We start from the raw sequence: 25,725 nt of genomic DNA, 5'->3' as shown, positions 1-25,725 counted from the left end.
AAACAAACAATGGAATCTACAATTAATAATTTATCAAATGATAGATAGATAGATAGATAGATAGATAGATAGATAGATAGATAGATAGATAGATAGATAGATAGATAGATAGATAGATAGATAGATAGATAGATAGATAGATAGATAGATTGATTGATTGATTGATTGATTGATTGATTGATTTTTGGTGCATGCTGACACAACAGCATCACACAGTTGTTGCAGATTTGTCAGCTGCACATCCATGATACATCTCTCCCATTCCACCACCTCAGAAAAAGGTGCTGTTGGATTGACATCTGGTGACTAGAAGCCATTTGGGTATAGTGAAATCATTGCATGTTTCATGTTTCTCAAAACTGAAAGGGAGAGGTGTAAGAGCACAGCTTCAGTTCTCTAATATAAACATGTCTCTTCAGAAGGGTGTGGAATGTGAACAAATTATTTGAAAACTAGAGTGTTATGACAGTCCAGACACTAATCTCAAGGTCTCTCTTTCTCCTCATAATCCTACAGAGGAAGGGAGGGATGAGCACCAGATAATGCACAAGCTCATGGGCTGTGCAAATCAAATACCAGTTTAACTTTATCCCTCACACACTGTACCACTAAACAAGTGAGCTTTATTCATCTGTAGCCACATCTGACAAAGTACATCATTTAAAAGGGTATTTTCTCTGAAAATGGAGACATGTAATAACATTGTAAAGTTTTTATATTTTTTTTATACTTAGCATATCTAAACATGGACCGTAAAATAATGGCTACTTGATGGACTATGGTGGGTGAAAGGTAAACATATGTATGTATAGTATCATAGTCACCAGCTGTGTACAGTAACTGGAGGTATCCACTGGTTAGGGAGAACTCAAGGACACAGAGACATGGTGTCATGCTGACAGATGAAATAGGATTGGCTGGAGAGATGAGCTCTTATTTTAAGCTCAGGCCCAGTGTGGTCTCACTCTACAGGGAACAGTCTGCTGTACTGAAGCCTAAGACCCCTTCAGTCCTAGAGGTGAGTACAATAAAGCATTCGCTTTAACAGTCATTTCAGTATAGTATAGTATAGTATCCAGCTATATCATGACTGAGTCGGGGGAGACTCTTCTGGGGAGAAAAAGAAGCTGTACCCACCCAGGTGAGTAGGAAAGTTGACTTTACTTAGTTTCCAGTTAACCTTGGTTTTCATCTTTCCAAGTGCTGACTACCCAGACCTGCGCAAATACAACAACTGCATGGCTTCTGCCTTGACTCCTGCTATTTATGGCCAGCTGAGGGACGACCCCCAATAATTGGAGTCTTGACCAATGCATTCAGACTGGAGTGGACAACCCTGGTCATCCCTTCATCAACTGTGGGCATGGTGGCTGGTGATGAGGAGAGCTATGAGGTACAAAACTGGCCCAAATGGCAGTAAAAATTGACTTTAGAGGATGCAGAAAAAGCAATGTATATGTTGTTGGAAAAACAAATAAAACTTTATAGTACTACAGTTACTCCACCATGTTTATATCCCACTGTGATAGAGAACTGCACAAGAACAGTGAGAACACAATAAAAACATTGATGGAAGACAAACTTAAAGGTCTCTCCATCACTCCCACCCTACTGGGAAACTCAGGAATCAAAAGTATCTCTGAGTTTCCCAGTTGTAAATATGGCTTGAAAGGCTGTTCATGTCTAATGTCCAACTAGGAATATTTATGATAATTCCGATAGCACTTGAAGGCAGCATTAGCCAGCAAAAATTGAAATATGAGGAGCAACAGTGCTGATGATATTTAAATAAATTTTGGCCCCATTTTTGGATTTTTATATACCAATATGTTTGAAACAAGAGTTTCTTGATGTTTGTTGTACATTTTTAGTGCATCATTCATTTATATAACTTACAGTCTTAAAATCGACCTTAAAAATATTCATTATTATTTTAAATATAAATCTTAATCCAATAAAATTAAAATCAATGTCATGTCATGATAAAATAATGACACATCATCTTGTCACAGGCACAGTTTGACTAAAAAATCTTTATGAGGCTACTAGTGGCAATGATTTATTTATTTTTTTTGTCACATAAAAGAAACAAACGGCAAAATACTGTAATTTCATAGTATTTTTGATGAATAATATAGTTTTTAAGAGTTAAGTTTTGGACTGTGGTCACTGTGATTCTACTTTGAAGAGAGCAATGTTATATTCAGTTGAACAGACAAAGGAATTTATGCTCATTTTATAATACAATGAGACTGTGTAATTATTTAATTGTCCATGGTCAACTCTGTCAATTAGTGGCATCAAAATTAAGTACTTCGACATAAATACAGTACATGCAGATGAACTTTATCATTGACTATGGCTGTGATCCTTAGGTGTTTGCTGAAATCTTTAACCCAGTCATTAAGGACAGGCAAAATGGCTATGACCCTACAACCATGAAGCACCCAACAGACCTGGATAGCTCCAAGGTAAAGGTTCCTCTGTTGTCTTTGGTTCTGATCCCTTTTTACAAACTCATTCCATCAATAACTCATGCAAGGTGAGACCTGCCTCAGTTTAGTTGAAGGCCTCTGAACAGATCACCTCCGGGATGTTTGATGAGAACTATGTGCTGTCATCATGTGTGCGCGTACAGGCCGCTGTGTTCGTGGGCTCAGTCTGCCACCCGCCTGCACTCGTGCTGAACGCCGTGAGGTGGAGCGTGTGGTGGTCCAGGGTCTTTCTGGTCTGAAGGATGATCTGGCGGGCAAATACTACAGCCTGACAGAGATGACCGAGCAAGAGCAGCAGCAGCTGATTGATGTAAGTACACACCAGAAACACATTTCAGCATAATCTCACTGAAGGCAAATGACTATAGATGCAGACGCAAATACATGTCAGTTGAATTTATCCAGTTTTTCCAGGTTTTCAATCTTTACAGACCTCCACTTAAATTCTCTTCTGAGGCAGGGACACCAGATATAAAATAATATTAATTAAAAATGTTATCTTATATAATGATTTTTCTATATTTTACATCTTATCTGCAGATCACCTGCAGTACCTCCACAAAGCTTGAGAGGTCCCTGTTTAAAAATCTTGCCAGTATGTCATATATTCACAGTAAAAGACAATATATCAATAAAGCGAAGAGTCAACATTAGCATCATGTGTGGTCAAAGAACCTCAATTATACTTCCCATATCATACTGAAATGAAATACAACACGCTGAAAAGACCATGTTTGACCAACATGAATTTCCATGATCATTTATATTAGTGGTAGTTTGATGCACAGCACTGCAGTTATGACATATTTTTGTAGGCTAACCGGGAAGTTGCATGTAGGATTTTTACATTGATGTTTGCATTATTGCAAAACAAGCTCTGTGACCAACTAAATTTGATGATTTTTACCATTTTTCATCATTATATCCTGAACAAATGAACACAAAATTATGAATTTTGAAGTCTAAATATAATCGGCAAAAGTAAAAGGCTAAACGTAAGCTATAAACAAAGTACACCACAGTCACATGACTTTAACCTCATCATCTGACCTGCGTTCAGCCCCAACAAAACGGTGCAAAACGTTTATTAAACTGTAACGGTGATGCGTTGAACACCCTGTTCTGATGACGCAAGAGTTGCAACTTTGGCAGCTGAGAAGGCCATTCTTTGTGCTCTTTTTGAAGAATTTACGGAGCCTGATGAAATCGGTGTAAATATGTGTTTAATACTGCAAAATACACTCAATGTTACAGTCACTGCCCTTGCCATCCAGAATAAAAGAGAACATCCCAATCGAGTGAACAGATTTCTGCAAACTGTGGTTCCTAATTATTATGATCCAGCATTTGCCTCGCATTTCAGGATGAAAAGACAAACATTTCAGTTGAAGGATAATCCAATTCTTACCTCCGAGACTGTGTTATGATCTATATGACCTTATTATTTTTATTGTGATTATTAGGCTTATCATTATTGCTGATCACTGTTGTTGTGGTATGATATTGTAATATTTACCATTATATAATCAGAGGAGCATAGAAACGTTTATGAAAGTGTCACTCCATAATACAATAGCAAAATATATAAATATGTATATGTTACATTAATCAGTGTCTAGCACACCTTCCTAAGGAAAGGATATGGACCAGAAGACATTGCAATAGACAGACTTAAAGAAGTTCCAGATCTATACTTGTGCTCTCATTATTTCAGTTATTTTGCCTTTAATGTCAATAAACATGTGCAAACAATATACACCATCATGTTGATTTGCTATGTTACTATAAAACTCTTAGGACAAACATGTTTTCTAATATCTTCAATTGTTGCTTATACTGAGCTGCAGCGGACACATTTGTAAGCGATCTGTCTCTTTAATACCGCATGGTGTATAAAAACGTTTCTGCTGATTGGGCTGACATATTTGACACACCCACCAAACAAGAGAAAACGCATCTCAAACCCCGTTGCACACCGTTTCCAGGAAACATGTAATTCAACCCGGAAACCATAGCAAAACGTTGTGCACTGGTTTGAGCCTGAACATGCCCCAGTTCTGACAACTCTTTCAGTCTTTATTTAAAAACTTTGAAAGTTTATTTGAAAGTTTAAGTTTGGTAAGTTTGCGAAAGTGTGGTTATAAGAGTTTTCCTTAAGAAACTTAAAACTTAACACTTCAGAAATTTAAAACTTAAGAACTTAAGGTATTGAATACAATTTGAAGATCTGAAGTCTGAATACTTTCCATACCCACTGTATATATATACTGAGAATTTATGTTAAATAATCTACTGAAAGCCTTCCTCTACTAAGAAAATGTCCTCTACTTCATAAACCTTTCTGAACAGGACTCTTGGATAGAATTTTGGATAATCTCAGGCTACAAAAACGTGGTACAGGGGGTGTGGATACTGCGGCTGTGGGTGACACTTTTGACATTTCCAACCGTCTAGGCAAATCTGAGGTAAACAGCTCACCTTTGATAAGTGGCTTAACCCGTGCAAATGCATCAAATTGGATAGAAATAGAAAATTCTGCAAATAGAAAGTAGACATAGCTTACTCCAAAAGATTATGTGAGATGTTTTACCAAATGTTCATAGTGTAGAATACTGCAAATAAAAGTAGTTTTTTAATATGTTTGTAAAAAGTATATATCAAAGACCTATGTCTTTGATATATACTTTGATATAGCCAGTGATTAAATCCAATTTTATTTGACATTGCCTTTCAGATTGAGCTCGTTCAGTGTGTGATTGATGGTGTCAACTACCTGATCGACTGTGAGAAGAAACTTGAGAAGGGCGAGGATATCATCATCCCTCCACCAGTAGCCCAGTTCAAGAAATAATGGCATCCTTGAGAGAGGAACTGAGAGCTAGGCAGCTGAGAGATCTGTAACCTGTTATTTATGACGTCTGCGGGTCTTTTTAAAGGGAATTCAACTGAATAAATTATTAATATTTTAATTCTGTCTTGTGGAATCTTTCAAATTTAATCTGAAACACACAACATGATTTCTACCCCGATTTTTGCCCTGATTTTGGAGGTATCTACATCACATTCTCAAAAAAACACAAAAGCTGTCACTGGATAGTACGTTTTCAACAGGGACACCTTTGTACCTTATCTAGCCTTAAAAGATGCATATTAGTACTTTAAAGATACATATTTGTACCTCAAGTATATATCTCAGTACCTATTGAAAAGGTACCACCCCAGTGACAACTTTTGTACTTTTTTTCAGAAAGTCAAATCTTTTTGCCAAATGTCAGAGCTAGTCTGCAAATATTGGGCAGTCAGGGTTTAGTTGAGTCTATTTCATTTAATTAACAGGGACATTGTGCAACACAGTTGTTGTGCCAGAGTTAGCTATAGCCTAGAAGGCCATTTGAATCTTCTGGCCGGGATGATATTATTTAAAATTGCATTACAATCAAAAAGACTGAAAGAAAGAATATTTTAAAACACATTACTTTCATTTTGCTATGCATTTCCTATGTTCGAGACAGCTTGAAAGTGAGATTCTCAGTCATTTAGTGTATGATAACCAGTTTTACTCTGTCTCATTTTTTGTCCTCATGCACAAACTGCAAGTAATCAGACAAATTAACGTTTTTCTTTGTGGCATAGATTTAATAATTACTGTTCAACTATTAGGCCCAACTTTCATGGCATGGTCAAATTCCTTTTCTTATGGTAAATTAATAGTATGTAGCTAATAATATCATAATTAACCTTAGTATAAAACTGACTTGGGGAGGGGTACAAAATAAATGTGCTTCTAATGCACATTTATTAATTTTTATTTCAATTTTTTTTTTAAATAAAAATAACAATTAAATTTCATTTTATAAACAATCATTTTTATCAAATACATTTTATTTATTTTATAAATACGAATATTATTTTGAATTCATAGGTATTCAAATAACGCAACGTAAATAAATAAAAATAAACGTTTCCGCATTTATCCGATACAGTGGTATTCATTCCAGCCAATCAGCTTTCACTATGTCTTGTTACGTCATCAAGCCTGCTTGCAGGTGAAGAGAAACTTTTTTATTTATCTCAAAACAAACAAGACTACAGGACTATATATAAATGTGACATCTATGCATCTATATATATATAGATGTGTAATGAAGGAAAGGGAAACGGGGGTCCTGTACACACAAGTGAGTGGCTGTTAGATGGAATGGGCTTTTCATTCATGTATAGAGTAAATGTTTATAATGATCTGGCGCTTCCAGATGTGTTCCAATTATATAATTTATGTTGAATTGTGGATCGTTATTGTCAAGGGAGGCTGTTTTAAGATAGGGGATATTGTCTGTGTACGGGAGCATAACTATGAGAAAACACATAAAACCTGCTGCAAACCTTTATTTGTTTTATCTGTAGTAGGCTAATTTACATATCAGACAGACAGCACCCCTCAGAAGAATCCCTCACGCACCGCCTGAAGCACATGTGTCGGTGTGATTGGCTGCTTCAGGTGTGTTTAATTAGGGCTGGAGCTAAACTCTGCAGCTGAATTTGACAATCTGCACATACAGGTACATCTTAAAAGTTATTTCAAAAAGTGAAACTTTCAAATATTTTAGATTCATTACATGTAAAGTAAAACATTTCAAAAGTTTTTTTGTTTTAATTTTGATTATTATAGCTTACAGCTCATGAAAGTCAAACATCAGTATCTCAAAATATTAGAATATTTACATTTAAGTTTCAATTAATGACCATCCCTACAGTATAAACTCCGGGTATCTCTTGTTCTTTGAAACCACAATAATGGGGAAGACTCCTGACTTGGCAATGATCCAGAAGACGAACATTGACGCCCTCCACAAAGAGGGTAAGTCACAGAGGGTCATTACTGAAAGGTGTGGCTGTTAACAGAGTGCTGTATCAAAGCATATTAAATGCAAAGTTGACTGGAAGGAAGAATTTGGGTAGGAAAAGGTGCACAAGCAACAGGGATGACCGCAAGCTTGAGAATACTGTCAAGCAAAGCTTATTCAAACACTTGTGAGAGCTTCACAAGGAGTGGACTGAAGCTGGAGTCAGTGCATCAAGAGTCACCACGCTCAGACGTCTTCAGGAAAAGGGCTACCAAGACACTTCTGAACCAGAGACAATGTCAGAAGCGTCTTACCTGGGCTGTGGATAAAAAGAACTGGACTGTTCCTCAGTGGTCCAAAGTCCTCTTTTCAGATGACAGTAAATTTTGCATTTTATTTGGAAATCAAGGTCCCAGAGTTTGGAGGAAGAGTGGAGAGGCACAGAATCCATGTTGCTTGAAGTCCAGTGTGAAGTTTCCACAGTCAGTGAGGATTTGGGCTGCCATGTCATCTGCTGGTGTTGGTCCACTGTGTTTTCACAGTCCACAGTCAACGCAGACATCTACCAGGAAATTTTAGAGCACTTCATGCTTCCTTCTGCTGACAAACTTTATAATAATAATAATTCGTTACATTTATATAGCGCTTTTCTAGGCACTCAAAGCACTTTACATAGTAAGGGGGGTATCTCCTCGTCCACCACCAATGTGCGGCATCCACCTGGATGATGCGACGGCAGCCATAGTGCACCAGAACGCCCACCACACACCAGCTTATTGGTGGAGAGGAGACAGTGATGAAGCCAATCAGTAGATATGGGGAAGGCCAATGGGCAAATTTGGCCAGGATGCCAGGGTTACACCCCTACTCTTTTTCGAAGGACATCCTGGGATTTTTTTATGACCACAGAGAGTCAGGACCTCGGTTTAACGTTTCATCCGAAGGACGGTGCTTTTTACAGTATAGTGTCCCCATCACTATACTGGGGCGCTAGGACCCACCCAGACCGCAGGGTGAGCACCCCCTGCTGTCCTCACTAACACCTCTTCCAGCAGCAACCTAGTTTTCCCAGGAGGTCTCTCATCCAGGTACTGACCAGGCTCAACCCTGCTTAGCTTCAGTAGGCAACCAGTCTTGGGCTACAGGGTGATATGGCTGCTGACATATGGATTTATGGAGATGCTGATTTCATTTTACAGCAGGACTTGGCACCTGCCCACAACTGCCAAAGGTACCAAAAGCTGGTTCAATGACCATGGTGTTACTGTGCTTGATTGGTCAGCAAACTCGCCTGACCTGAACCCCATAGAGAATCTATGGGGTATTGTCAAGAGGAAGATGAGAGACACCAGACCCAACAATGCAGATGACCTGAAGACCGCTATCAAAGCAACCTGGGCTTCCATTACACCTGAGCAGTGCCACAGGCTGATTGCCTCCATGCCACGCCGCATTGATGCAGTAATTCATGCAAAAGGAGGCCCAACCAAGTATTGAGTGCATAGAAATGAACATACTTTTTAGACGCCTGACATTTCTGTTTAAAATATCCTTTTTTTATTGATCTTATATAATATTCAGATTTTCTGAGACACTGAATTTTGGGTTTTCATTATCTGAAAGCCATAATCATCAATTTCAAGAAATAAAGACTTGAAAGATTTCACTCTATGTGTAATGAATCTATGTAATATATGGGTTTCACTTTCTGAAATGAGTGACAAAAAATATTGATCTTTTTCATGATATTCTCATTTTTTTAGATGTACCTGTAGTAGGTTAATAGAAACGATGAAATGAACTGTATTACGAGTGAATGAGAGAAAGGTGTCCTTGTAATCTTCATGCTATATCAAATGTTAGCATTTAAATTGTTTATATTTCATTTAACGGAGGTATTTATTTCTATATAACCTTCATAAAAAAGTCCTGCATACTGGTCTCAAGTAACTGGTTGATTTAAGAATCAGTAGCATCTAGCACACAAAACATTCTCTAATTCACCAGCAGATGGCAGTATGTTAACATGTGATGAACATATGCAGAAGGCAAACGCCATAAAACGTGTTTTCCATGTTGTAATATATGGAATATTATAACCCAAATTTATCGTATTATATTGATAATTTATCACGGTGAAAATACCAGTTTAAAGGTGTTATTTACTCTCAAAATATATAGCCTGTACAACAAAATCTTTTTTTAAGTTGGATTTTATTGTTTTTAAGAATTAAAAAAAATTAACTTATTCCTTTTTACAAATATATATTTAAAAACTTTTGATGAAATAAACGTAACAGGCAAACATAAATGACTGAAAAATATTAAACCCACCTATAAATACTTACGTGTCAATGTATGTTCAACTATGTAAATTGCTCAAACAATGGGATGAATAATTCTGCTTTTCTGTTGCTTAGTTATGTTTTGATTCAGGCTGTTTTGATTATGCCATGTAGCCTGTCCCAGTCTGAGATGGGGAGAATCCTCCTGCTGGTCACGGATGTGTGCTCTGGGTGGATAAAGATGGCATCCTGCTGATGTCTGTGACCTTCATGGTGGCTTACTCCTCTGCCAGCCACTGATTTCTGATTTAGTGCTGCTCTTGTCAGAGGCTCTGAGGTGCTTTTCATTCACTTACAGAGCAACTCAAGGGCAAGTGTGGACAGGTTGGGTGAATTAAGCAAGCAAGGAAAAGCAGGGAATGGCTTATGTTTATTAGAAGTGCATTGCGTATCTCTCGGTCTTCTACTTTTTTTTTTACGGACTTGTTTTGATTTTGATGACCATAATCAGATACTTGGCCAAAGTGGAGCATGGTAATGTGAAATGGATACACATGCAGCCTTCATTTCATTCATAACTCAAATCTCATATTTGTGCATATATCACTGATTCATTAGCATACACTCATATCCATGGGACCATGTTATAAAAAATGAAGAGTAAGAAGAACTTCTTCAGTGGCCCTAAGGGCCGACTATTAACTGAAAGTAGATTTTTCAATGAACACTTTTGACAAAATCACATTCATTCCATTTAAAGAATCTCCTAATTGGCATTATATTCTGTTTTAATCATGAGACACTTGTGCATTTTGCTTAAAGTGATGAAATACACCAGTGAACAGAGCATGCATTCACAGGGGGACCAGAGAGGCAGAGGGTCTCTCAGAGCAGATGCTAAAACTGATGATGATGGATGTCTACATGGAGACTGTTGAATGATTTGGGGAGGCTTGTGTAGATTCTGCATTTTCCATTGTTTCGTGAAATATTATATGCAAATTTACAGGGACAATTAGTTTCACATCAGTGCAGGGTGGCACTCTGAGAGTGGCAATTTCAGATTTCACTTTTTGCCATTTTTTTTATCATATGTTTTTAAAATATTAAGGTAAAAATCACAGTAGAATAGTAGATAGGTTTTTAATCTGTTGCTACAGGCATTACAGTAATTATTTGATATCTGGTTACATTTGTCCAGGTCTAGGTCTTCTGTCAATTGATAAAGGCGATTGCTGAAGTGACGGTAGATGGTTCTTCTCACAAATGAAAGAAATCTGCTAAATGGGACACAGTCTGGCCATTGCATTGGAGAAAAGATCAAGCAGATGTTTGTGGGCTGTTCCACCTCCCCAGTGGTAACGGTTACAAACCATACAAAGATGAGGAGAAAAAAAACATGCCACACTAATTGGTTACAATTTTGCTTTAGATATTTTTCTGCAAGGGGCTACTAGCAGATAAGCATACATACGGACTTATTGCAACTGGAATTGATCAATTTAGTAGTAATGTGCAGTATCATAAGCTATCTCTGTAAAATGTGTTGTAAGATATATCTATAATTATGTTGGTGTTTTACTGCTATAGAAAAAGCAAAGGGTCTTGAGTAACGTGTCTTACGTTTCCCAAATTTTTCAAGGACTTTTCAAATAAATTGTATGCTTCTGTAAATGTGCTTAATCTGTCCAACTGATGATCCAGGGTAGACACCCACTAGTATTTAGGCCTACATTTTCACAAGCGCTGTAAAATTTTATAGAATAATTTGACCTAAAAATAAAATCAAATGCCATTATTTGCTCATCTTAATGTTGTTGCAAATCTTTCTTAGGGGAATATAAAAAAAGATGATATTTTAAAGAATGTTGAACAGTAGAGAGAGAGAGAAAAAATGACTTTTTTTTAATATTTTCTTTTTGTATTCCTCAGAAGGACGAAATAAGTTTGAAATGACATGCATTTTCATTTTAGGTGAACTATCCTTTTAAGAGGTTTTTTTAAGGAAAAAGTTTTAGTCTCTTTTTTTCTGCGCATTCCTTTGTTTTATCTTGGCCGTAAAACTAAAATTAAACATCTGCGTCAATCTAAAACATTACATTCTTTTCAAATATTTTGAAACATTGAACACACCTTTCAGTGTTATGAGGATATATCAGATATCACTGGAAAAACATATGTTGTGTTGACTATCCAAATGACCATGATTATAACCTTGATCGTGAAAGAACAAATTAGCCTTTTATATAAGGATCAGGATTTGTGCCAGGCCATTCTATATATATAATGATAATTTTGTCTTTTTACTAAATGTCAGGGGGTAAATATATATTCCCATTGAAAACATGGCAATGTCAAGCAACTGGGGGTAAAAAATCTGGTCCTTCCAGAATGTTGCTTTAGAAAAAAAAAGTCTGCTAAATTATAAGATCACTTCAGACAAACATATGTTTGAATTCCACATTATCGCTCCATAACCTTAAAATATGTGGACAATTTTTCATTTTGAGCTATATTTTTTGTTTGTTGCTGCTCCATCTCTAAAACTGCATATGGACTTGGCAATTAAAGTCACTCTTGAATCTGGCAACACCCTCTATATTTACTTGCTGCATTTCAAAAATCTTCTGGACTTAGAGATCACATACCATACTGAAATTCTTAAAATGATTTTATTCACCCACTTACATAAACCGTCCCAATTCTGTTGAATTTGGTAAGATAAACATTTACAAAAACCATATGCCAGTAATAAGCACAGACAATAAGTTAAAACATATCACAAACATACCAGCAGATAACAAGATTTTTTTTCTTATCTACACAGACACTCAAGTTCATTTTGCTTTATGTAAACAACTTCCTGTTGATCCTGGTGGAAATTTGACATGTATCTGAATCTGATTATTTAATTGGCTCTTACTCCAACGTGTTCAGTTATGTACCTGAAATATCACTCCAACGTATACGTGCCTTAAAACAATCTGTACATGCACACATGTCCTTAATAACGTGTCCTTTTACATTTAGTTTAGTTAAAAATAATATCACCGATGAGCCAAATAAATGCTTCCAGTTGTTTCTTCATATATGCATGAAGAGTCAAATAAATACTCATAAATAAATAAATAACTCGCCGTTATTAAAATCAATAGCTATAAAAAACAAATAAACATGACCGAATCCAACACATAAATAAATTACATTTCAAGCATTAAAACTATTACTAGAGTTTACATCTGCTGTATATAAGCATTGTCTGGGGTTTGTTGGGATCCCATCATCCTGTAAGGCTGCCAGTTTGTAATTTCACAGTTATAACCTCATATCCTGAGTGCTCCGTGACCGCTTTTCAGGAATACTTGGGGTTAATTATCAGTGACAGAAAAGACGTCTTGGATGCTGAAATTAGGTGAAACTCATGGAAACGGTGTGCTCAAGTGCTTTACGGCGCAGCGAAGCGATACTAGTCCCTCTCCACATATCACTGTCCGGCGAGCTGCACAGCTGAGGGGAGCCGCTCACATTCGTTGGACCCGAGAGGGAAGCGGGCACCATCCCTGGAAATGTGGGTTGATACAGATGCGACTGAAGACCGGAACCATTTGACGATAAGCTGCTGGAAAGGCCCATGGAGTTTGGAGGGTGGCCGGCTCCGAGACTGCACTGGGACAGGGACTGTGCCATCGCCTGCTGTCGGCCCAGCGAAGGCGGTATCTGCAGCTGTGAGACTCCAGGCATCCCGGCCGCGGCCCAGCGCGTGTCGTTGGCATGAAAAGAGCAGAGACTGTCGCCCATCGCAGCCGCAGACGAAAACTGAGGCAGACCGTGTGTTGGCAGCAAAGTGCCCGGCGCCCGGAAAACGTTAGTTGTCTTCTTGCGCTTCTTCCATTTTGCGCGTCGATTCTGGAACCACACCTGAAAGGATAAACAAAAACAAACACTTAGAAAGTCACGCATTTCGTCGGTGAGTATAAATTACAGTATAGCCTAGGCTACTTTTACAACTTTCTTGCACAAATATTTTGCTATACTAAACTGCACACAACATTATTTATTTGATTTTAATTATAAAATTAAATAAAAAAATATTAATTGTGTTGAAATAAATTAATAACAATTAATAATAATAAAAAAACATAAAATATATAATAGATTACCGCACGATTTCTTGCAATACGTTTATGGATAAAAGGCGGGCACTTTTATTTTTAAATGCAGAACTGAGCCACTGTAAATATATAGCCTTTACACAATGGTTCTTCATGAATGCTGACTTGCTGAGGGTTATAAACATGCACCAGCTTGTTTTTTGTTGACGCTATGCAAAATTTGACATATTAGGCTTCTATCTTCACGGACAATAGCCATGCCATAACATGCGAGAGGCTAATTTCAAGAGAAAAAGAGACAAAGCAATTTCTGTAATGTTTTGCAGACAGCCGGCGATGAAGTCGTTCTAGCTGATGGCACATTCTAGGAGACAAATAGTTTGATGGCCTCAGTAATTCATCATGGAACCATAAACATGAATTCATGATGAAAATAAGCGCACAAGCAGCATCCAAAATGGATATGATCCCTTCTTATTGTTGAGGTATTTTTAACATTTAGCGCTTGGCTCATACGAATTATAATTGACGACTTACTATTATTTCTATTTTTTATTTTATTATTTCTAATTTGCATATTTTTACTGTTAACGACACGATTCGTATTCAGTTAGGCTATACAACAAGTTTTCTAAAGTATTGTCTAATAGGGCATACATTCTGTTGACGTTGATGAGTTTCTTTGAAGAACAATTTGCAAATGTAGTATTTTTTATTTCTTTTCGTTTGAGGGGATTTTATTTCACTTTTTTTAAATGGAATTTCTTAACGTATTTTTGCACTGACTACACATGCACACAGAACAATTGTTTTTACATGTAAAGTAGCCTTGCGCGGCGGGCAGCATAGATATTTACCTATATTTTTGGCTTGACATTGTTTTGAGGGATTATTAGGCCTATTATTATTAATGAAGACATAATGCCATGCAATTTATGCAACTGTTACGGATCTTTAGAAAAAAATATATATTTTCATCATATAATTTTTGTTCAGTTTGCTTTCCGTTTATAATTTTAAACTGTTAATCACCAGCTGGAAAGCTCCGTTACGATGTCAAAGATGAGCAGGTCCACTCAGTCTCACCTGAACCCGTGACTCCGTTAAACCAATCCGTAATGCAAGTTCCTCTCTCATGAAGATATCAGGGTAGTGGGTTTTAGCAAAGCTCCTTTCCAGTTCGTTCAGCTGCGCTGGAGTAAAGCGGGTCCTGTGGCGTTTCTGTTTCTGTTGGTTTTGCTGGCCACCCGACTGATTATTGGAGTTTTGCTGTTGCTGCTTTTCTTGGTCTTTGGCGTTGACCTGCTGCATTCCATTAGGATTGGATCCCCCATTACTTATATCTTCCCCGGGAAGCAGAGTGGTCCCTTCCACAGTCTCTGTAGCCGAAGTAAGATCGCCGGGGTGTCCAGAGTCAGTCCCCCCTAGTCTGCACTTCAAAGCCTCTCTGTGTCCGAGAAGCTCGGCTGCAGCATCCTTCATCCCTGTGGAAGCACGAGTCCAAAATTTAGCATTATCCCCAAATGGCAGGAGCATGTAAATATCAATATTAAAGACAGAAAGAACAACATGTATTTTTAAAAATTATAAACTTATTGACATATTTTTTGCACAAACAATTATAAAAAAAACATTGTTCAGTTTCGCAATCCATCAGAGTAAGCTGATGGATGAAAATGTGTAATTAATTTATCTGATGATTAACAAACATTGCAAGCAAAATGAGAACAGGTTGAGATATCAATTTTGCAATCACATTAGTTCACTAGATTGAAGACTGAAAAATACTCTAGCTTACAGTGGAGCTGAAGACCGGAGTTTGGTGGCGATAACTCACCGAGGCGAGTATCCAAAAGGTCGGCATGAGAGAGCATTGCGCACTGCTGGAGTCACAACTGCTTCCCAAACTACTCTACAACTTTTAACCCTTTTAAAAAGCGCATAGGGCTCAAATGAAGGAAAGTCGTCAGTGCGTTTAAAAAGGCGGTGCCATGTATTATACTGTTCTTTAGAGAGATTGGGAGGCGCTTAATAGTTGGATGAGCCCGTGAGCTTCCTCAAATGGGAGCCAATCAGAATTGAGGGTTGAAAATGTCAGACAACCAACCACTAAAATACACAAACCGGCTTCATCTGCAGTTGCTCTCGTTCATTTCAAATCTGATTTATTGCGTCGCCCCCTTATTAGCTATACATTTTAAATGGCTTCATAATCATGGCAAATAACCAGTGAATAATAAATCTTTCTGTAGGCTACTGGTAAAAAGAGGCTTCACAAAAGGTGAAAAAGTCTAGTGTTTATTGCCCACTGCTTGACCGACTTGGGATGCGATATTATTCCATCTAAACACATGGAATAAGGGACACTTTTTGTAAAGTCACTATTTGGTTGTAGTCCAACTTTTGAGGCCCTTGGCGAATCGAATGCAGAACGCGGGTCATATTTGCTTGTTGTCGAGTGAAGAGAATGAACACAGGGTTGCTATGGGTGCTGTGAGCTGCTTGTTTTATTACCTTCATGTGAGTTACAGCTTTATTTGAGTGGAATCCATCTATCAAAAACGATGAATTCTTTGAGGCAGCTAACAACACATCCAAGGTACATTTCCAAATAGTCATTTTCAAGACCATTAAGCATTTGAAGTAATTAGTAACAAATCTATGAGCTTTCATCTCAGTTATTTCAGTGAAATCTGAGTAATGCGTGGTAATTTAGCTGTGTTTAGATGTATTGCAAGAAGGCATTGTAAATCATGTTTGAAGAATTCTCATTTATTTCGGTAAAGGCTTGAGGTGAAACAGGCTACTGATGCGTACTGATGCCTCAGTTGTAGGCTATCGATGTTTCATCAGCGCTGACGCAAGTAATTTGATTTATTTAATTCAAACTCGCTGACATACATTGCCTAATTTAATCCATTCAGCGAAAGCACATTCGCCAGGCTGTCAAGTTTTCAGAGTGTTTTTGTATAATCAATCAGTGCTCCCTTCGTTTTGTGGCATGAATGTGTGGCCAAGCTGTTGGACTACTGAGAGTAGGCTAATTAAGAAACACAAAGGATATGGGAATCTCGAATATCACTAAAGACCCTACAAATGCAGCCATATTTTTTCATACTTTACAACAACTACTTTGGGGTCATTGCGTACTTTCCTTTAATGCTTGAATCCAGCTGAATATCAAAGAAAGGGATGTGTCTAAACATTCGTTCAGATCAATGCAATATTTTAGACAGTAAATAATCATAATCACGGCGGTGGGTGACAATGTTTATATAAAAATATTATAACTTTATATAATGACAACATTATATGTCTGTTATTATAATTATTATTAACCCATGATTACTTGTGCACGGATTTCTTTTCTGGTCGTTCAAGTTGGTGATAGTCAATTATTGAAATTATAGCTATCTCTGCTCCAAGGTTCAAATGGTTTGTTATTTGAAAGGTTGTCGTTTACAATTTACTGTAATTAGAGAAGGAATAATGTCGGTGTTATTATTATTATTATTATTATTATTATTGGCTGTAATTGTTGCAGTGTTCATAACATGATTTTGAATGTTCTTTAATATGCTTCATGGGTTTTTATGTTATTTTCACAGGATAATTTCTATTGATACTTACGATTCCATCCATGAGGAATTCTTATTATGTATAAATGACATTGCGGTTTGACATAGGTTGGATAATAGGTCCAAAGGGCTCACCATATACCGTGAAATAAGTGAATTGGAAAGTAGCACAACGGCTCCTCCATTCAAGCAGACGCGACCCCCGTCGCATCTCATACTGTGATTAGACGCGGTGCCCTCCATGTGGACCCGATTTCAACGTGAGTTATCTGGGGAGAATACAATTATGGCCCTAAATAAAATAATCAGCATTGGACGGCGATTACCGTAATGAAATGGAGGTTTGGTGTGTCACGGAGTGGCTGGCCTCCATTACGGTCCGTAATGAGACTTTTGGGGGTAAGCACGACAATCATCTAAACATGAAAATGTGTTTACTTCGATGTCCACGTTTGCACTAAAACTTTGTTTTCGAAGTCTAAATGCAAGGTTTAGTCCTGATTTACAGATGCGTAATTCAGTTCTGGGCCTTATGCAAGAAAAGGTTAGTTAAATTTACTCTGACACAAAACCTGTGAAACAGCAATATAAATAGCCCTAATAGAGTTATTTTTAAAAATTAAATAAAAAAACATATTTAGTCATTTTTGTTTTGTTTGAAATAAACAGTGAAGTGAACTCGTGTCAAACAAGTAAAGGAATAGGGTGTGGTAACTAATATTTAAGACGATACATATACTGATATTATTCATTTAAGAAAGGCCTTAAGTGGCTTGCGAGAAGGGAGGACTTGGGTCAGTGGTCACTCTGAGTTTTTCCAAATTGGGAACATGTGCTAGTAATTATTAAATTCCAGCATAATCACACTGCTAATGCAATTTAATGCATCAGCAAATTAATACTGAAAATAATTAGTTTCACTGACCTTGTACATTGCAAGACGAGAGTGAAACAGTAATGCTTAAATGCGCCAAACCACTCCCCTTCTATAGAAAACTCGATGTGAATGAGTTTTATAATTTTCATAAAGCAATAAAGGTTTATTAGGCCATCTCTCAAAACGGCGATGTTTACAATGTATCATGTTATTGACAAAATTGGAGAAAAGTGCAAGGTAATCTGAGGACTCTCAGATGCTTGATTGGATGCATTATGTGGAAATGAAAACATTTCGCCTGTGTTGCATTTTTTATTATTATTATTGTCGTTTCTTGTCTTCGCCTATTGTATTCGTTAAAAATGAATGATTTGAACAGGTGTTTATTTTTACATTTACCTGAAGCTTTACCCACGTTAATTTAAATCGCATTAAATCTACTCGTTTTGTAGCCTATGCCAGAAGATTCCAACCCATTCGAACTACAATGTTGCGCCTGAAAGTAAAAAAAAAAAAAAAAAAAACTCGCACTCTGTATGATAAATCATAAAGGCTAATATTTGACTCCATACTGATGATACAAATCCAGCAATTTGCGACCCAGCTGCAAGCCCATTATCTACAGACCGAGGCGGTTCAGCTCCTTTCTGTTCAATCCACTAATCTCCTGTCTCCACTCCATTTATTTGCCACTTCTCTGCTGCTTGTCCACAAAATACAACTCTAGCGCCTCCAAGATTAATTGATCGTCAATTTAGCTCTAATTCGGACCAAGTCAGGTGGTAAATGGTCTACTTTTACTTGATTGTAACTGAAATGTGTGCAGGTTACGTTGATATATTTTGATTATTTATCAATTACGCACAAACGAGAAACATTTATTTAATAAATTGCTGGATGATTTTTCTAATACAGTTTGTAGATATCACTATTGGTAATAAATACGTACTAATAGTTTCATTCCGGATTTGCTTGCTATCTTGTCGGAGTGACTGCACAAAATTCATTTTTCATGAAATCAGCAGGGCGCGTGGGCAAGCTGCCATTAGTCAGGTGCATTATGGGGCAGATCTTCAGTAATGTGTGTTCTTTGCTCAGAAAGCCTGACATACTTTGTCACACTTTGTGTCAGTTACAAATAATTTCAGTCGTCATTGTTAGCATATACAAAGCTGAACTCACCAAATGAATATCTCATGCTGCTTTACTGCAGCTTTGAGAAATGAAGATAATCCCCTTTGAATGAAGAGTTGCCCCAGTGGAGGCATTTTATTCTTATCCTGAGGCACTTATGTGAAACATAATAAAAATGGATTTGTCACTTCTTAATTCAAAGAATACATTTTTGTTGGCACAAAAGTAGCCATACGAACAATTTTGTAGCAGTCTACTATAGATCTAGATGCGTCATTCCCTTTCTAAACGTAAAATATAGGCTCCTTTGTAACGAAAACTAATCATCGAGTCACCGATGTTATTTCTTATGAAACTGTAGAAAATTATTTTAATATTGAAAACTGTACATAATCTTTCCAAAAATATATATTATTGTATCAAGCCAATATAGGCCTATATGTTGGCATGTAACACATCTTGCACCAACCTGTAGCAAAGCTACATCTGGGGCCCATTTTCAATTTTTTTGTAATCCAAATAAAATCGATATTGCATATGCGCACATCAAGGAGGAGAACTAACCTCTTGTAAATCCTCGAAATGCGTTTAGCAAGACTTTCATTTCGCCATAGCACCTTTTCACCCCATTTGTTCTTCAATAAGAACATATTCATTTGTATTTATATAACTGCACTGAGACATACAGATGTGATTTTCCAAGTAATTGCCTAGCACAACGTTATTTTTATCTTAGGGTAGTATAAATGAATTTGGAGCACACAATCAGAGCGCTGCACTCAGCGCGCGCTGGCTTTTATGCAGACCTTTATAGGCCATAAATGGAACTTATACTTCATCATTAAAATGCAAAGGGGAAAAATAACTAAGAGGCAGAGATCGTAAATCGCTTGTTTTGGAAGTTGGTGACTTGACATGAAGTAATAGACAGTCCTCCAGGTAGGCTATATTTACCACTTAATTTCAAAGTCTACTACAGTAGCCTATGTACACAAAGAAGAATGTGGTATCTATTGATAGCATTTTAATTGCCACTTTATAATCCCTCCGTGTCCTCCTTTTTCTCATGACCTCTGATTATTAGTATTTTCCTTGTTTTCCAAACTAATAAGTGCCACCATCAAGCACTTGGAGGCTCCCGGAGGCTGCAGACATGCTGCTCGGAGTAATTGATATTGAACGTGCCGGTGGTAGGCGCGAACTGTTGGCGCTGCTGGATAATTTGCAGTTTAATCAGCGATTGTAATGAGAGTCGCTGATTAGGGGCCGTTTGAAAATAAAAGAGAGTTACAAGGAACGTCTGTCAGGGTCCGAAGATAATTCAGAAGTAATTGTCGTGATTAGGGAAAACTGGATGAGTGGCTTATCCTAGTGCACGCAGCACGGAACAATCAGGGCGGCGAGATTTCATATGACCAAGTCAAAGTAGACTTATATGGAAAAATAAATGAAGGACAGCATGCAAACATAGGTTAGTTAAAAAGATTTACGTGTTACTAATACAGTGGAAAACAAACTTTAATTCATAGGCCTCAGTGAGTCTATGGTGGGCTACATGCTAAATAACAAAGTACTGTGGGCCGCCTAAATGCACCGAGATTGCATTTAAATTACAGCTCTCTGTGAGCATATTTTAACTCAAACCCAGCGTGGCTCTTCAGGCAACCAATGTGCGAAAATGTGCGAAAGAGCACACATCTAAATGCAGTCCTGGTGTCCTCGCAGAGAGCGCTGTCTGAATATCAATTACACCATTAGTGCGCATGTGTGTTTGACTGTGGAAGAGAAATTAGTGACGTTCGGAAAGGGGAGAGAATGATACTGCGGTTACAGCGAGAAGAGCAGGGCATCAGCTGGTGGAAATGAACTATTGTGACACCTGCAGCCAGTCTAGTTACACACACACACACACACACACACACACACTCCTAAGACATAAGGAAATCACCTACAATCTTACAACTCAAATAAATGGTCAGGTATTACAAATATCGCATTGTGTGATATAGTGCTTTGGGTCTGGAGACTACAACGTAACCCTAACCTCTTTAAAGCCGCCGGTTCTCTGCTAGACTATCCCCATCTATCCCGTGTCAATGACTGTCTTGTTGAGAGAATCAGTGAGTAAACAGGACTGACAGAGTAGGGAGCTCAACTGATTACTCATACAAATAGACCGCACGATCACACCAGGCTGGAGATGGCTTTTTCTGCCTCTCCAAGGGTCCTCTGTCCACGAGCTCTCACAATGTCCCACCATCAATCATTCTGTTGTGCCCTGGATGTTTTATAGAGTCACTTAATATCCTTACCTTCATCTCTTTTATACTTTCGGAGCGATGCACCACAAGCCACTCGCCCTTTTCTGTCGGATGAGGCCAACAGGCAACAGATCATGAGATGATTTAGTGAGCCCCTGAAGGATATTATCACATGCTATAAACTACATCGGACATCTTATTTAGAGCATCTCAAGCACTAAGAGCCTAATATTTTGGTGGCGAGTTGTAGGCTTACTCTGTCTAAATGAGCGGCCAAGACCTAAGGATACAGGTCTACACCAAAATACATAAATCAAAATCAGATTACCATCTGTAATAGTAGACCTAAGACGGCTAAAAAGGAATTGAAATATAGCAAATACATTGTGCTGCATTCTCAAGAATATAAATATAATTGGAAAACCTCCTTTGCTCAAAATATGTACTCCAGCTTTGTTTGTATTCATTGGACTATTCCTGGACATTATATATATATATATATATATATGTGTGTGTGTGCGTGTAATATGTGTATATATATATATATATATATATATATATATATATATATGTGTGTGTGTGTGTGTGTGCGTGTATATATATATATATATATATATATATATATATATATATATATATATATATATATATATATAGAACAGAAAGGGCCAGATCATGATAATGAGTAATTAGACCTGATGAGAAATTTCCTGCTATGAATTGTTGTGATAAATCTACTCTCATTCAAGCATTATTGTTGGCGGTGTGCTGAAGTCATTATGTGTTATAAGTATTTCAACTGGCATTAAGCGGCCTCTAAAACAATGATAGGATGAACTGGCAATTCATCTCTACCGTCAAAACCAGAGGCGAAATAATTGCAATACAGGGTCTCATATTGTGCCTGTGGCCTGTGTGTGAAATGGAGACATCACCTCTGCCTGTTCTGTATTTATGAGGGCAGAGCGGCCACGCATGAGTACGTCTCTGTGTGCAGTTTGTTTAGTCAGGAGTTGCAGCATGTATTTGGAAAAAAATGACAAACTGTAGGACACACAGACTGTGAATTTGCAGACATTGTGTGCAAAAAAAAAAAAATAATATATACATTTGAAAATATAATTTATTTTACATATCTTATTTTTGACATGTAACTGCTCACATTTATGTCCATCTGCATGACTGTGAACTTGTCATGAGGCCAGTTTTCCCAGCAATCAGCAAGCAAAGTCACCCACAGTCAACGGACGGCTTTCAAATTCATAAAATTCATAGGATTCTTCACAAATGAATGAACACAATTTTCTATCAATTTCCTCATTATGCAAATATGCAAAACATCAAATTTGGATCAATTAGGGACCCTAGAGTTCCAAATTTAACCATTTATATAGTAATTGCTGGGACTATCAAATAATTACTTGGCTAATTTGGAATATTTGTGACAGACATACCTGAATTAAAATAATTTGTTTGAATTTGCTAAGCACTGCACACCACTAGAAACTGATCAAAGACAAACAATAGCAGCATTATGCAGGAATTTTAGGGTTCATTCTTACAATGTATGCATAAAATATGCTGATTCTGTGTAAGCAAAATAAATTTATCTAAACAATATATTTTTACAATTATTTGCAAGATATTGATTTTATGAGTTTTGAAAAACCCTTCAATATTGGCTCATTATAAAATACATGCTACAAAAGCAATATTAATGTGGTATATTATTTATATATTGCAAATGCATTTGCATCTGGTTAGTGTGGTTACTAAACATACATATTTTTCTAAATATTTCCATACTTACTTAGCATACTACTTAGACTTAAATAAATGTAATGTTTTCACAGAGAAGACTTCATTACAGGCTGTTATTGCTTTACTGTTTTGTGCACAGTGAATGTCAGATGACAATAATGCCTATTAGGATCCCACCTTTTTCCCCTCATTTACCACAGACAAAGCAAAGCCTGAAGTTTAGGTCATTAATTGTATTTTATGTGTTTTTCTTTTCAACAGTGATTGAAATTGATTTATGGTCCATGCAATAAATCACGATTAGACTATACACAAACAAAGCACAAGCCTTTAGAATCAATTGAATAAAATAATCCTATTGGATAAGGACACACCCTATACAAATATAAAAAAAAGCCAGTCAAGTTAGTTTAAAAAAAGCACAACTGCATGACTGCAAATAATAAAGAACATTATTTTTTAAATGGCAGGCAATAAATTCTTATGAGTAACTATTCCTATTTATAGAGCTTTTGTCTTAGTGAGCAATATTACATTTATTATCATAACAGCCTAAAACAACAAATGCAATTATGTCATTTGTCAGCAAAAGAAATCCCTCAGAATCCTGTATTCACAGACACCTCGTAAAAGAGCAGAGATAATGACTCTACTATTTCATGGCATATTACACCATAATTACATCAATCCACCCATTTACATCTGATGCAGCCCTGGCCAATGGAAATGAACATTTAGTATGTCCCCAAATGGTCATTTATGAACAAAAATCGCCAATGGAAATGAACATTTAGTATGTCCCCAAATGGTCATTTATGAACAAAAATGAGAGACTATCAAATTTTAATGAAATGCATATTTACTTGATTCTCGAGACATCCATTGCTGGAGAGAGAGAGAGACACACGTAGCAATAGAAAAATGTAACCCGTTAATGCGTGAGTTAAAAATGCTGTTAGGGACACAAAATATATAATTGCATATGGTCAGATTGGGGAGGTGGATGGGTTGATAAGTGACGCTTTGACAGATGCATGTGCAAAGGAATGCAGCTCTAAATATTCCCACAATGTAAGCTGTCTTACTACATAACTGCACAAATTTAAAAACACACACACACACACACACACACACACATGCACGGCTATACACGTAGGTGCGCAGCAGCTGAAAAAGTGGGTATTTTACTTTGGAAGTTAATGGGAATAAAATACCTCAGTGGATGAGTGCAGATGTGTTTGATACAAATAGTCATTTTCCTATTTGCTGCCTCATTGAGCTTGATGAATGATTGGAGTCAGAGAAGCGCCATGATAAATGGCAGCACCTTGGCTCCATTGCATGCCCTATTGATTCTCCTTCTTTATTACCCCTACAACCCAGCTGGTTGCTTTGCTCTTTGCACACAGGCGCACACACACGCGCAAGCTCGCATGTATATCTTTGCAAACACATACACTCGCTATATTATGCTGCTGGAGGTGGTGGAGTTTTTCTGAAGTGGGAAGACAAATACGGTTTTTCATTGGCTCAGAATGGCAGTGTCTGTGTTATTGAATGCTTTGTCTGGAGTGTCCGCTGAACATCAGAGACTAACAACCTCATTGAGATCTGCCATTTATGTGAAGTGAAAATCATATTTTGCGCCTAAATTGGCTACGCAGAAGGAAACATCACTGTCACCAAATAGAGCTCATTTGCAAAACGTAACAACTTCTCTTTAAAGCAGTCCTGCCTTTACGTATAGTTCTCGGAAGACCTGACTAAATTACACATGCGAGCAGAAGATAGGAAGACATAATGAAACTCTGCCACCCACTGAAATGCAATTATCATGCACTCCTGGGCTCAAAGTTAGAAGGTGAGAGAAGATGAATAGGGAAAGTAAAAATCGCTGACCCTTTAAAGTTTAATTTACAATTTGAATTTCCTTGACCTTGTTCGAAAGTTTGGAGACGTAATAATTTAGGGCACCGAGCGGTTGATAAATGATCGTGTGTTCATGCTCAGTGCAACAGCTATGTTTATATGGAAATATTATTATTAAATGTAATGGTTTAAGCCATTATAATTCAAGGCAGTTCGTGAGTTAACACCACCAGCAGGAGGATGCATTACATGTGCAACAGGCCAATTTTGTTATTGTTGAAAAATAGTCTCATCTGAATCCAGAGAGCAATACAGTATGCACATATCGAGCACAGTGAAAGTGAAACAGTTGTACACAATTATGTCAGTGGATATTTATGTGAACACACAGTTTTTCACTTCAGAAGACTGTTGACTGATGAACTGGAGTCATGTGGATTACTTGTTAATTATTGTAAATTTTTTATCAGCTGTTTGGACTCATTCTGATGGCACCCATTAACTGAATA

General features: G+C 37.2%; 1 protein-coding gene and 1 pseudogene across 3 annotated transcripts; one reads left to right on the top strand and one right to left on the bottom strand.

Moving 5' to 3' along the window:
• The first annotated feature begins 892 nt into the window (after window positions 1–892).
• On the top strand, window positions 893–5,346 carry LOC306869459 (creatine kinase S-type, mitochondrial-like; annotated as a pseudogene). The gene is made up of 8 exons: window positions 893–1,018; window positions 1,063–1,141; window positions 1,202–1,393; window positions 2,376–2,471; window positions 2,582–2,805; window positions 3,036–3,090; window positions 4,845–4,960; window positions 5,230–5,346. The product of its transcript is annotated as a creatine kinase S-type, mitochondrial-like (transcript).
• Window positions 5,347–13,032: 7,686 nt separating this feature from the next.
• otpb (orthopedia homeobox b) lies at window positions 13,033–15,610 on the bottom strand (the record flags this gene model as incomplete). 2 transcript variants are annotated; one of them, XM_079415971.1, is made up of 3 exons in its annotated part: window positions 13,033–13,542; window positions 14,823–15,220; window positions 15,535–15,610. In XM_079415971.1, 3 exons carry the CDS (start codon window positions 15,608–15,610, stop codon window positions 13,033–13,035), a joined length of 984 nt encoding a protein of 327 aa, XP_079272097.1. The 2 variants fall into 2 exon arrangements, with proteins under 2 accessions (XP_079272097.1, XP_079272098.1); XM_079415972.1 differs by having other exon boundaries at window positions 15,574–15,610.
• Between the last annotated feature and the right edge of the window lie 10,115 nt (window positions 15,611–25,725).

This window comes from Barbus barbus, assembly GCF_936440315.1.
Source record: "Barbus barbus genome assembly, chromosome: 5".
NCBI classification, from domain to species: Eukaryota; Metazoa; Chordata; class Actinopteri; order Cypriniformes; family Cyprinidae; genus Barbus; species Barbus barbus.
This window is presented reverse-complemented; position numbering and strand designations above follow the sequence as displayed.